The following is a 12,514-nucleotide window of genomic DNA, read 5'->3' on the forward strand; positions in this document are numbered from 1 at the left end:
TTTTTGATTTCTCTGGTTTCTTCATTGACCAATTGGTTGTTCAGTAGCATATTGTAAAACCTCCACATATTTGAGATTTTTTAATTTCTAGTTTTACACTCTGTGGTTAGAATAGGTGCTTGATAATGATTTCAGTATTCTTAAATTTATTGAGACTTGTTTTGTGGCCTAACATGTGATTTATCCTGGAGAATGTTCTTTTTGCACTTGAGAAGACTGTGTATTATGCTGCTTTTGGATTGAATGTTCTTTATATGTTAAGTGCATCTTTAAGGCCCATGTTTCCTTACTGATTTTCTGTCTCATGATCAATTCATTGATGTAAGTGGGGTATTAGAATCCCCTACTATTATTATATTGCTGTCAATTTCTTTCTTTAGGTTTTTCATATTTGCTTTATATACTTAGGTGTTTCTGTGTCGGGTTCATAAACATTTACTAATGTTTATTGTCTTGTTGGATTGACCCCTTTATTATTATGTAATGCCCATCTTTGTCTTTTATTACAGACTTTGTTTTAAAGTTTCTTTTGTCTGATAGAAGTATAGCTACCCCAGCCTTCTTTTGGCTTTCATTTGCATGAAACATCTTTTTCTGTCCTTTTACTTTCATTCGGTGTGTGTCTGTACATCTGAAGTGAGTCTTGTAGTCACCGTATAGATGAGTCTTGTGTTTTAATCTATTCAGCCACTTCTGTGTCTTTTGTTTGGAGAATTTAGTTCACTTACATTTAAAGTAATTATTGACAGCTATGTGCTTATTGCCATTTTGTTGATAGTTTTCTCCTTTCTTCTTCTCTTGCTCTCTATTTTTTATAGTTTGATGACTTTATTGTTATGCTTAGACTCCTTTCTTATTATCTTTTAAATTTATAGCAAGCTAAGTTTTTTTCTGCATTTTAAATTTATTTATTTATTTAATCCTTGCCTGAGGATATTTTTCCATTGATTTTTTAATTTTTATTTTATTTTATTTTTCTTTATTGATTATGGTATTACATATGTGTCCTTATCCCTCCATTCACCCCCCCTTCCCCCCGCACCCCTTCCTCCACTCATGCCCTCACTCCCCTGGTGTCTGTGTCCATTGGTTAGGCTTATATGCATGCATACAAGTCTTTTGGTTGATCTCTCTCCTTTACTCCCACCCTCTCCTACCTTCCCTCTGAGGTTTGACAGTCTGATCAATGCTTCTCTGTCTCTGGATCTGTTTTTGTTCATTAGTTTATGTTATTCATTATTTTGCTTAACATAATGCTCTCCAGTTCCATTCATGCTATTGCAAATGTAAGAATTCCTTCTTTTTTACCACAGCGTAGTATTCAATTGTGTAGATGTACCACAGTTTTTTAATCCACTCATCTGCTGATGGGCATTTAGGCTGCAAGCTAAGTTTTAATGCATTCTAAAACTTTACATTTTTACTTTCCCTCCCATATGTTTTATTTTCGATGTCACATTTTACAACTTTTTGTTTTGTGTATCCCTTAACTATTTATTGTAGTTTTAGTTCTCTTTATTACATTTGTCTTTTAATTTTCATATTAACTTTAATCTACTACCTTTCCTATATATTTAACTTTACCAGTCAGATTTTTATTTTCATCTGTTTTCTTGTTACTAATTAGTGTCTGTCAGTTTAAAGAAGTCCCTTTAACATTTCTTGTAAGGCCTGTTTAGTGGTGATGTACTATTTTAGCTTTTGTTTATCTTGAAACTCTTTATCGCTCATGTAATTCTGAATGATAACCTTGCCCAGTAGAGTGCTCTGGAAGAGTTTTCCTTTCAGCATTTTGAATTAATTTATCATACCACTCTCTTCTGGTCTGCGAAGTTTCTGCTGAAAAAAATGCTGATAATCTTTGGGGAGGGGGGTGTTCCCTTGTTTGTAACAAGTTGTTTTTTTCTTGCTGCTTTTAACATTCTCTCTTTATCTTTACCTTTTGACATTTTAATTATAATGTCTCTTGATGTGGATATCATCTGAGTTTCCTCATCTGGATGTCTGTTTTCTTCTCTAGGTTTGGGAAGTTTGCAGCAATTATGTCTTTTATTTTTTTTTTTTTAAATAATCTACTTTGTGGTTTTTTTTTGTTAATCCTTACCCAAGGGTATTTTTCTATTGATTTTTAGAGAGAATGCAAGGGAGAGGGAGAGACAGAGAAATATCAATGTGAGAGACACACATTGATTGGTGGCCTCCCACACATACCCTGCCTGGGGCTGGGGATCGAGTCTGCAACATACCTGCCTTTGACTGAAATGGAATCTGGGACCCTTCAGTCCATGGGCTGATGTTCTAACCACTGAGCAAACTGGCTAGGGCTACAACCATTATGACTTTAAATTGAGTTTTCTGCCTCTTTCTCTCTTTTTTCTTCTTCTGGGTCTCCTGTAATGTGAATGTTATTTCACTTGATGTTAACCCCTAGGTTTCTTAAGCTAGCTTAATTTTTTAAATTCTTTTTTCTTTTTTCTACTTTGTTTGGGTGAGTTCAACTGCTCTGTCTTTCAGATCACTGATCCTTCTACTTTATCCAGTTTGCTGTTGAACCCCTGTTTTGTTTTTTTTTCATTTCAGCTATTGTATTCTTCAACTCTGTGACTTCTATTTGCCACTTTATTTTTTCTTTCTTATTGCCACTTTCTTATAGTTTCTATGTCTTTTTTGACGTTCCCACTGTGTTCCTTCATTCTCCTGCCAAGTTTGGTGATCATCATTATTACCATTACTTTGAACTCTTTATTAGGTAAATTACTTATTTTCATTTTATTAAGATATATTTTTCTAAGGTTTTATCTTGTGTGTGTGTGTGTTTTTTAACATATTTATTTGTTTCCTCATTTTGCTTGACACTCTGTATTTGTTTCTCTGTATTTGGGGAAGTAGCTGCCTCTCCCACTCTTTTTTTATTTTTTTACCCCCCCCCCTTTTTCCCCCCTACTTCTCCCCCATTCCCCCCCCCCCCCCACACACACACACACTCATGCCCTCACCTCCCTGGTGTCTGTGTCCATTAGTTAGGCTTATATAAATACAAACAAGTCCTTTGGTTGATCTCTCCCACGCTTGAGGAGTGACCTTGTGTAGGAGAGATGAACCTTATTTTCAACCGGGCCCTAACTCTTGGTTGTCTCTTGAACCTTTGTGATTATCTAAGCAGCCTGATTTATTTTTGATAGGTCCCAGTTGTTGAGGATTTGCCATGCCCTGCCAGTGTTACAAAGGGAGGGAACTCATTCAGCACCCAGTTTCAGGCTGACTGAAAACCATATCCTTCAGCAGCAGCTTTTAATGTATACAAATATATTCAGTCCTCTGGAACTGCAATTGTAAACCCTGCTGGCCTCCAGTCCAGGTGATCTGCAGGTGTCCCCTGGGAAACAGCTGCAAAAATCTGGGTTCCAGACAAGTATATAAGCTCCTTTCTGGGAGGTACCAGCAAGCTGTAGTGAGAGAGTGTGTAAAGATGACATATTTTGGCCTACATTCCCTGAGAGCTCCTCTATGGCCTCTAGATGTGTGGCAAAGCTGAAGCCTGCCCCGGTGTGAATGGCATACTCCCACTGATTGTGGCAAGGCAAAGGGAGAGCACAGGGCTGGAGCGAACCTGCCAGCTTTGGTGAGGCCACTGGACAGTGCTGGGGTGTGCCTGCTGGCTTTGTTGGGGCTGTGAGAGTGCACCGGGCTGGGACACTCCTGCCAGTTTTAGTGAGAGAGCAGGGGAGTGTAGGGATGGGACATGCTCTCCAACTTAGTGGGACAACACAGGAGTATACTGTGACTGCACACACCTGCTGGCAATAGCAATGTAGAAGGAAGGTGCACAAATGGCATCCATTAGCACTGGTGTTGGCTAGGTAGAAGGGGAACAAAAAATGGTGCCCAACAGTGCCTCCATCCCCAGAGAGAGTCCCATCAGGCCCCTGCCCCTTCAGCAGACACTTTAAGGTTAGCAAATGAATCTCCTTTACTGATAGTTTAGGTTCTTTTCAAACTTCCGGTTTTGTGCTGGGTCCCTGGGCAAGTCCGCATGCAAGCCTGTTAAGGGCAGAATCTCAGTTCCCTAAAACTCTTTGTGTTTCCTGGACACAAGCCCTTTTGTTTTCAAAGCCAGGTGTTTTGGGGCTCATCTCTCTGATGCAGGCTCCAAGGGTAGGAGTGCCTGAATGGGGCATGAATTCCTCACTCCCTAGAGAGAAGCTCTGTATTTTTGAGATCTCTCTAGATCAGTGGTTCTCAACCTTCCTAATGCTGCGACCCTTTAATACAGTTCCTCATGTTGTGGTGACCCCCAACCATAAAATTATTTTCGTTGCTACTTCATAACTGTAATTTTGCTACTGTTATGAATTGTAATGTAAATATCTGATATGCAGGATGTATTGTCTTTGTTACAAATTGAACATAATTAAAGCATAGTGATTAATCACAAAAACAATATGTAATTATATATGTGTTTTCCGATGGTCTTAGGCGACCCGTGCGAAAGGGTCGTTCGACCCCCAAAGGGGTCGCGACCCACAGGTTGAGAACCGCTGCTCTAGATAGTGGGTTGCCGTGCTGGGGTGGTTTTTCGGTAAGACTGCATCTCTGTCTCTCCTACCCATCTCGATGTGGCCCTTTTATCTTTGTTGTGGAGGAGCTGTTAGCAGTTTTTAGGTCTTTTTCAGAGGGAATTATTCTGTGTGTAGCCATGGGAGGAGGTGAGTTTAGGATCTTCCTACACTGCCATCTTGAATCCCCAACCTTTTAAGCCTGTGATTTTTAATATCCTAAATCATGTGTCTGAATAAGTAAATAGCTCTTATAAACAAACCCAGGTGTTATATAACATTTATTTCCTTGCAGTAGTGTAGATAATTGTTGCTACTTTTAAAATACAGTATATTCTGCTTTGCGTGTTCTTATTACTGTGCTCTTGGATAACTATTTTGGTATTTCTTTCCACTTCTGAAACTGGCAGTAATATAGGGTATTTCTCACCTTGTGACTTATACATCACTGGCTAGTTTGGTAATAAGACTTTCCTGTAATTTTTATCAGTCCTAAAGAAATGGACTCATTAAAGAAATTTCTTTGACCTGTCAGTATAAAAACAACATTTAAAATCTAAAGGGAGAAGTAGATTGGGCGGGATGAGGGGTGGATGAAGATGGAATGAAGGCCCCGTGCTTTAATGTGTCTGTAACCTTGAGTTATATTTTAACTTTATGGTTCTTTGCCTGCAATGTTTATAGACCAAGAATAGATTATTTCAGCAAGAAGGCAGGATATTTAAGTCCAAAAAATAGCAATAAATTTGTTTTTTAAAGCATTTAGTTGTCTTTTAGATTACTATGTGGGATTTGGCCAGTGGAAAACTCCTAAGATCAATAACAGATGCTCATCCTCCAGGAACAGCAATATTGCATATTAAGGTAATATCTTTGTTTTCTTTTTCTGATACTTTTTATTATTATGCCTTTGTATCTGTTTTTAAGTACATTTCTTTATAAAAAGAAATCCTGAAAAGAAACTGTCTTTTGTTTGACTAGCCCAACAAGATGTTTTCCCAAGTGAAAATCCAGAGGTGGGCTAGCATGGTACCATTCAGCTGCAAGTTGAATTGATGTCTAATAGATATAGCAGGAAAAGAGTGCACTGATGTGCTCCTAGGTAAGAGGTTGGCAGCAAAGACAGGTGTTACCTTAATGAAGCTCATGTGATGATTTTAAAAGGTCTTTTTACCTTTTGTTTAGTCCACCAAGGCTTTATTGCTGAGATAGTGTGCCTAGTCACACTTTGTTGGGAGTTACCTGAGGTTCAAGGCACCAACTGTGAAAGAACCAAGGTTTGCATTATGTTTAGAAATGAATCTGTTGCTTTATTTTCTTTCAGGCCTCTAAAGGAAAAGCATTAAGATTTGAATCTTGGCTTTCTCCTTACAGGCCTGAAAAAAATAAACCAACTTAGGACACAGATTTTATTTGTAAATACAGTGTAAAGCTTGGTTTTTGTATGTTGTCAAGCCCATGTTTAGAAGCATAAAAGGTAGAGGACTGTAACTAGGGAAGTCTAAAATTAGATTTTCTAGATTTTAATCAGGTACACATTTGGTTGCTTAGCTGTGCAGACCTCTCTTATCCATACATCTGCTTTTTACAGTCTGCAAGCATCTGGAGTTTATGTGTCTGGATTTAGGTTAGTTACATAAAAGTCTTCTGTGAGAAAGCATTGAAGCATTTAGCAACAATGAAAACAACCAAGATAAGTAAAAGTAGAGAGAATTTCTTTTCTTTCTGAACATCATGGCACTTTATTTTGACCTTTTTTCATATGGCGTGTACCAACTGATAATATGTTATAGTTGTTTGTGTTTATGTTTTATCTCCTTTAATAGATTAAGATCTTTGAAACCAGAATCTGTTTCTCATTTATTTTGTGTTATGCATAGTAGCTGCTCAATAAATGTTTGGTTGAAGGAATAATTAGTTGGTGATGTTTATGAAAGGCCAGCCCATTTGCAGAAAAAACATACCTTTTAGGAGAAACAATAGGAAAGAAGCTAAAAAGGCAAAGAGAAAAGAGAAGAATGCAGCTGAGGTTAAAAGCATAGTAGTTGTAGCTATCCTGTTGCTTGGGAATGGTGGTAAAGGTGGTGCTGCACTCAGACATGTGACATTGGAGAAAAGTGTGGCAAGAGATATATGTGATTAGATACTTCTGTAGTTTTGGATTGACAGTAGCCACTTGCACTTCAGTATTCTTACTCATTGTTCGCCAAAGTTAACTCTACATCTCATCAATAACATTTTGTTTGGGCTTGCGTATTTTTATTTGTTTATATATTTTAAAATTATATGAACATACTGTACTAGTACTTAAATACATTGTAAAACACATACACATGATGTAGAAAATTAATAAATAGAAATACAGTTCTGTTATTTTTCCTATACTCTGGGGTATATGCCTCCCACTTTGGCAACTGCTCAGCCAGGCTTTGAGAGCACAAGTGTGGGACTTCTTTACTATGCCTGTGTGTGAGGTCGAGGAGGAATAATTTTACGGTGGCCTCCTGTACCTCAACCATTCCTGACTAAGAGCATGTAGGCACGCCATTTAGGATGGCTCACCAACCGTTGGGTTAGGGAGACCAGTCACTGTATATGGTACAAGTTAATAAGCTATTCAGTTTTGTAGTGTACTACATCTACATTTACCATACCTCATAAACCCGTAGGACAGCCTGTCACTGTGAACATTATTTATTACTTTGAGTTTTCAAGAGTAAGTAATAGTAACTGAGGTACTGTTAGTTGAAGAAGAGCAAGGAGGCAGCACATTTAGGAACAGCACATTTAGGAATAGTTATATAAAAAGTTAAACTATTTTATGTATAATGGATTAACTCCTCAGTTATTTAGAAAACATATTCAGACATGTTTATTCTCCAAAGATACCAAATATCTTTTATTGTGTCTTTATTCTTGAAAACAAAGCAACTGCAAATGCATCCAAAGTATCCTATTCAGTTTTAATAGCAAGTTAGAAAAAAATTAAAGAACCCAAGTAGAAAACTTTAGGGCTTTTATGAATTATAGTTTGTATTTTTCTTTTATCCTAAGGAAAGGTGGTTTTGCACTTTTAAAACCACAGGTTTTAAAAGATTTGAACCATTTTTATTCTGAATATGTGTAAGTTTGTGTGTTTAGAGTGATAAGCTAAGTTTAGCTAAGGTGTTTTCAATGCTAAGCATGTTTGTTTTAGATTTTAAAAAAGTTTTTCTCCCCTACCATATTAACATTTGACCTGTTACAAGAAAATAAATTTTTTCTCTGTTCAGTTTACAGATGATCCAACTCTTGCAATTTGCAACGACAGCGGAGGCTCTGTTTTTGAATTGACATTTAAGTAAGAGACTAATGGACATTTGTTGACAAATGAAAAGACTAGCTCTGGTTAATGACTTCAAGTTGAACATGAAGAAGTCTGGAAAACTCATGTAATTGAAAATAGGTTGTGGTTCTGTATTATAATGTCCTGGGGAGGCTTATGGAACATATGGAGTCCCAGGCCTGCCTTCCACCCCTCAATCTCTATCTTAGTAGGTTTGAGCTGGGATTCTAAACTACTTCCCAGATTTGGGGAACTATTATTCTGGAGTATTTCACTAATTTTCCTTTAGTTCTCAGGCTGAGCTGATTATAAAACCAGAGTAGCCAAGTATAGGAAGGTTTTTATTGTCTTAGAATTGCCCCATTTATACTTTAAATAAGAGCGAAGACTATTTCGATAACATGGAAGAACACTTATAAAGCTGAGTTTAGAAAAATAGAATATCAAATATAATGTGTATTATGTTTCCCTAAGTTCTTTAAGGACTTTTTTTGTTTCTTGTATTTCTTATACCTTCTGACAATGCTGAGGCCAAAGTAATTGCTTAAAAAAATACTATTTATTTGTTCAGCTAATTTTTATTGAGCATATGTATGTGTAACCATTGTTCTAGGCACCAAAGTTGTAGCTGTTGGGGTGGGGGGAGGGATACAGACAATAAGCCAACACACAAATGAAATAATTTCTATAGTTATGAGTACTGTGAAGAAAAGAAGACAGGTCAGTGTGCTGGAGTGCACTTGAGTATAATTCAGGAAGGCTTCTCTCAGAAGCTGACATTTGAGTAAAGATCTGAATGATAATGTGGTCAACAGATGTAAAGATGTGAAAGAAATATTTCAGACAGAGGGACATTCAGGCACAAAGGCTTTGATGGGTGGGCACAAACTTGGCCTGCTGGAGCAACTGGGAATAAGTTAGATGTGGCTGGAGTGTGACTTTCTCAGGAACAACAGTAAAGGGAGCGGGTAAAGGCTGGAACCAGATCATATAGGGCCTTTTAAAACATGTAAAGAAGTTTGGATTTTATTTTGTGTACAGTGGCAAGCCATTGGAGTGTTTTTTAGAAGAGTAATAAATCTGGCCTATATTTTAAAAAGATCATGCTGATGTCTTGTGGAGTTTGCATTGCTGGGGGCCAGAGTAGGAGTTAGGAGGCTATTGTCATAGTCCAAGCTAGAGATGATAGTGCCTTGGGTCATTGCTAAATTGGTTCTGAATCTTTTGGTTACATTTTCAGGAGAGTGATGGGAGTGAGAACTTGTGAGTCTAGATGCCTGTTCAGTGGTTCCAAGGGTGAAGTGTGCTGTATTGAGCCTCTTCATTCTAAGCCTGACTTGAAAGATCATCCCATCACACAGTTTTCCTTACTGGCCATGGCATCCTTAACCAAGGTGGGTGTATTTAGAAGATGGAACTCAGACCTTTTAGAAAGGCTTTGAAAACCAAAAAAATTGAAAATGACAGGATAAATATTAAATGATATTTTTTCTCCTGAAGATACTGGTCATTGGATTGAAACCATCCTTGAAAGTGTGGATGACTTTTCCCTATGGACGTGTGAGTAAGCTTCTCCATGTTTTCAGCAAAAAAACCATGTCAGGAGGTTGGGGAAAACAAAATTCAAGTGGTGAATTCTATGAGATTGTCATAAAACCAGGTATATGAAAGTCTACTCCAAAGATAATTGTCTGGGCTTACCTTGATGTGACCAAAGCAGCATAAGGTGTTGACTACAGCGGTGTTCCTAGGATCATGAGATCTGAACTTCTCTACCTTTATTGCTTTAAGTTTTTTTTAGCTGCTGCTTAGATACTGAACTGGTAGAAAACAATAGCTAACATATATTGCTACTACATACTGTTTCCTTGGCTTCTGCCTCTGGTATGTTATACACACCTGATTTCCTTTCTTTCCTGCTTGATTGTTTTCAGAGGGTTGTGGTCTTCCAGTGTGTGTGTGTGAGAAGTATTGATGGGATGGGATGGAGAATGATGCTACTGAACTAAGACTAGTTCAGAAAGCAGCCCTTATACTGAGGGAGATCACGCTTCTGTTTCCTTGTTGGTACTCTGTATATCTCTAGGCTCCAGCGGAAGCCTGGCAAAGCTGGTTTAGATTGCCACTAGTATTTCTTAGGTTAACTTCATTGGCTAATTGAGGTTCATCATGGTGTTTTGTGTTTGCATCCTTTTTGTATGTTTTTATTGGTATTTGTTCCAACCTTTTATTATGAACATTTTCAAACAGAGAAGTTGAAAAAAACTTACATTAAACATCTGTATACCTACCATCTAAATTCTATAATTAACATTTTAGTGTACTATATTTACTATGTATCTATCCATCTCTTCATCTACTTACCAAATTATTTATTTATTTATTTCCAAGTAAATTAAAGAAATCAGCATTGTTTTTTCTTAATCTAAAGATCAGCATGCGTATGATTAGCTATAGTTATGTAAGTTTTTCCTCTCTTATAAAATTTACATACAATAAAATACACAGATTTGTATTATTGAATATCTCTGCTTTGTTGGCATTTTAATGAGTAATTGGTAGAAGGAACACTAGCCAGATGCTGTTTTTAATCAGTTTTCTATTTGTCTTTTTGCCCATTAACCCTGATGAATTTTTTTGGTCTTCTCTTCACTTAGATGGATCCTTCCAGTGTACCATTGCTGGCCTGGCACTTTGTGGCAGCGCATAATTCTGTGAATCCCATGCTTGCTTTCTGCAGAGGAGATGTTGTACATTTCCTTTTGGTAAGTCCCAATATTTGCTAGAGCTGTTATAAAGTCCTTTATCAAAAGATTTTTTTTTTCTGATTCATCAGTCATTTAATATTGTGTCATAGAAATACACTACCTAATTCTTTGGAGAGAGCGTGACATACTTAATTTTTATTTAAGGCTTTAATGGTTAACATGGAAAACTACTGATCACCCTACTCTGTGCCCTTTCATGGTGTGTTTCTCAGTTCCATCACCTTTGACTAATAAATAATTAATGGTGTATGTGTAATATGAATGTACATATGTCTGTAATAACAGCTTACCTATATACATATAGTGTATTTATCAGACAGCAAGTATTATTGAATATCTGCTATGTTCTCTACACTGTGATGAACACAAGAAGCAATTGAGGGAAGTATAAATTCTTCTTCCACATAGCTTAAACTATTGTTTGAAAAGCCACATCAGTATGCTCATTACTACTATGGAGAATGGTTTAAGGATTCAACCATGTGGTGAGAATTAAAAGTTGATACCTTTAGAGTATGAAGAGATTTGTATGGACTAGAGAGGCCAGGGAAGACTTTATGAAGGATATATTGCAAATACTATGGGGCGTGGAGTGGATATGCATAATAAGATGAACTGAAGTTATCGAGGTAAGAATGTAATTTTTATAACATTCAGTATTTATAAAAGAACTTGTCTAGTATTTTTCTTCCTCACTTGACTGAAAGCTCCATCAATCTAAAGACCAACTCTATAACCATATTTCAGCCACTAGGATAGTGCTTGTATATAGATGTTTAGTAAACGTTTATAGAATTAATGACGGGGAGAAACATAGTGTGGAAATTAAAGTTGAGTATATGGCATGGATCTAGATTAGGGGTAAAGTTTTATTACAGTCATGCCCATTCAGTTATGTATTATTTGCGGCTGCTTTTGCACTATAGTGGCAAAGTTGAGTAACTGTGACACAGACCATATGGTCTGCAGATCCCAAAATATTTACTGTGTGGCCTTTTATAGAAAAGTTTGCTAACTCCTGATCTGGTTTGTGTATACTTGACCTAGGTTGGTAATGGGGAGCCATCATGGGTTCTTAGGTAATTAAAATGTTAAAGATGTGGTTAAAGTGATATTTTAAGAAGATCAGTATGGAAATATCAAAAAGAAAAGATTGTAGGAGGGAAATGGAAGGTTTGGCTCCTGTAATAAAGCAGGGATGAGGTCTTTGGACAAGGATGGTCAGTTGTAGTGAGAGGTAGGGATGATATTTTGAAGGAAAGACAAGGCTTCTGATATTATTGGTTCTAGGACTGAAGGATATGAACCAAACATTTCATTTTTGAGTTTACATTTTAAAAGCTTGAAATATTTAAAGAGTTAAGGTTAGGGAAGGTTTGAGTGTGCTGAGTTGGTAATGAAAGTGGAACTCTCAAGTGTTGTATTGGAGAATGTCTTCCGGGCAGATGGCAATCCAGGTCTGGGGTACAAGTGAGAATTCAGGGATAGAGAAGGTAGTTGAAACTGTGAAAATAAAAAGCTAGAGCATACATAACCTTAGTGGATATTCACACAAGGGAAAGGAAGAAGATAAAGCAACAGGAGAGGGAGTGGGCCTAAGTCATCAGATCGGACATCCCCTGAGGGCTCCCGGACTGCGAGAGGGCACAGGCTGGGCTGAAGGACCCCTGAGGAGTGCACAAATTTTTGTGCACCAGGCCTCTAGTATATAAATAAAAGATTGACACTGAAGTTCTTTGGGGAAACTTTGGGTTGTTTGTGCAATAATAGTATTATATGTCAGAAAAGTCTAGTTTTGTCACTGCAGCAGCTTTTTTCTTTTAATGAACTTTTGTTTTGACTTTTTCACACCATGTCACCATCCG

At 37.2% G+C, this 12,514-nt stretch overlaps 1 protein-coding gene across 2 annotated transcripts in view; it reads left to right on the forward strand.

Moving 5' to 3' along the window:
* Positions 1 to 12,514, forward strand: part of VPS8 (VPS8 subunit of CORVET complex) — a 263,787-nt gene that overhangs the window by 48,133 nt on the left and 203,140 nt on the right. For both annotated transcript variants that reach the window (XM_081086229.1, XM_081086230.1), the window contains 5 exons: positions 5,334 to 5,420; positions 7,829 to 7,896; positions 9,122 to 9,275; positions 9,382 to 9,441; positions 10,539 to 10,646. In XM_081086229.1, the coding sequence (XP_080942355.1) occupies positions 5,334 to 5,420; positions 7,829 to 7,896; positions 9,122 to 9,275; positions 9,382 to 9,441; positions 10,539 to 10,646 (477 nt within the window). The remainder of the gene's footprint in view (positions 1 to 5,333; positions 5,421 to 7,828; positions 7,897 to 9,121; positions 9,276 to 9,381; positions 9,442 to 10,538; positions 10,647 to 12,514) is intronic.

Source organism: Myotis nattereri (genome assembly GCF_964212035.1).
Source record: "Myotis nattereri genome assembly, chromosome: 3".
Classification (NCBI taxonomy): domain Eukaryota; kingdom Metazoa; phylum Chordata; class Mammalia; order Chiroptera; family Vespertilionidae; genus Myotis; species Myotis nattereri.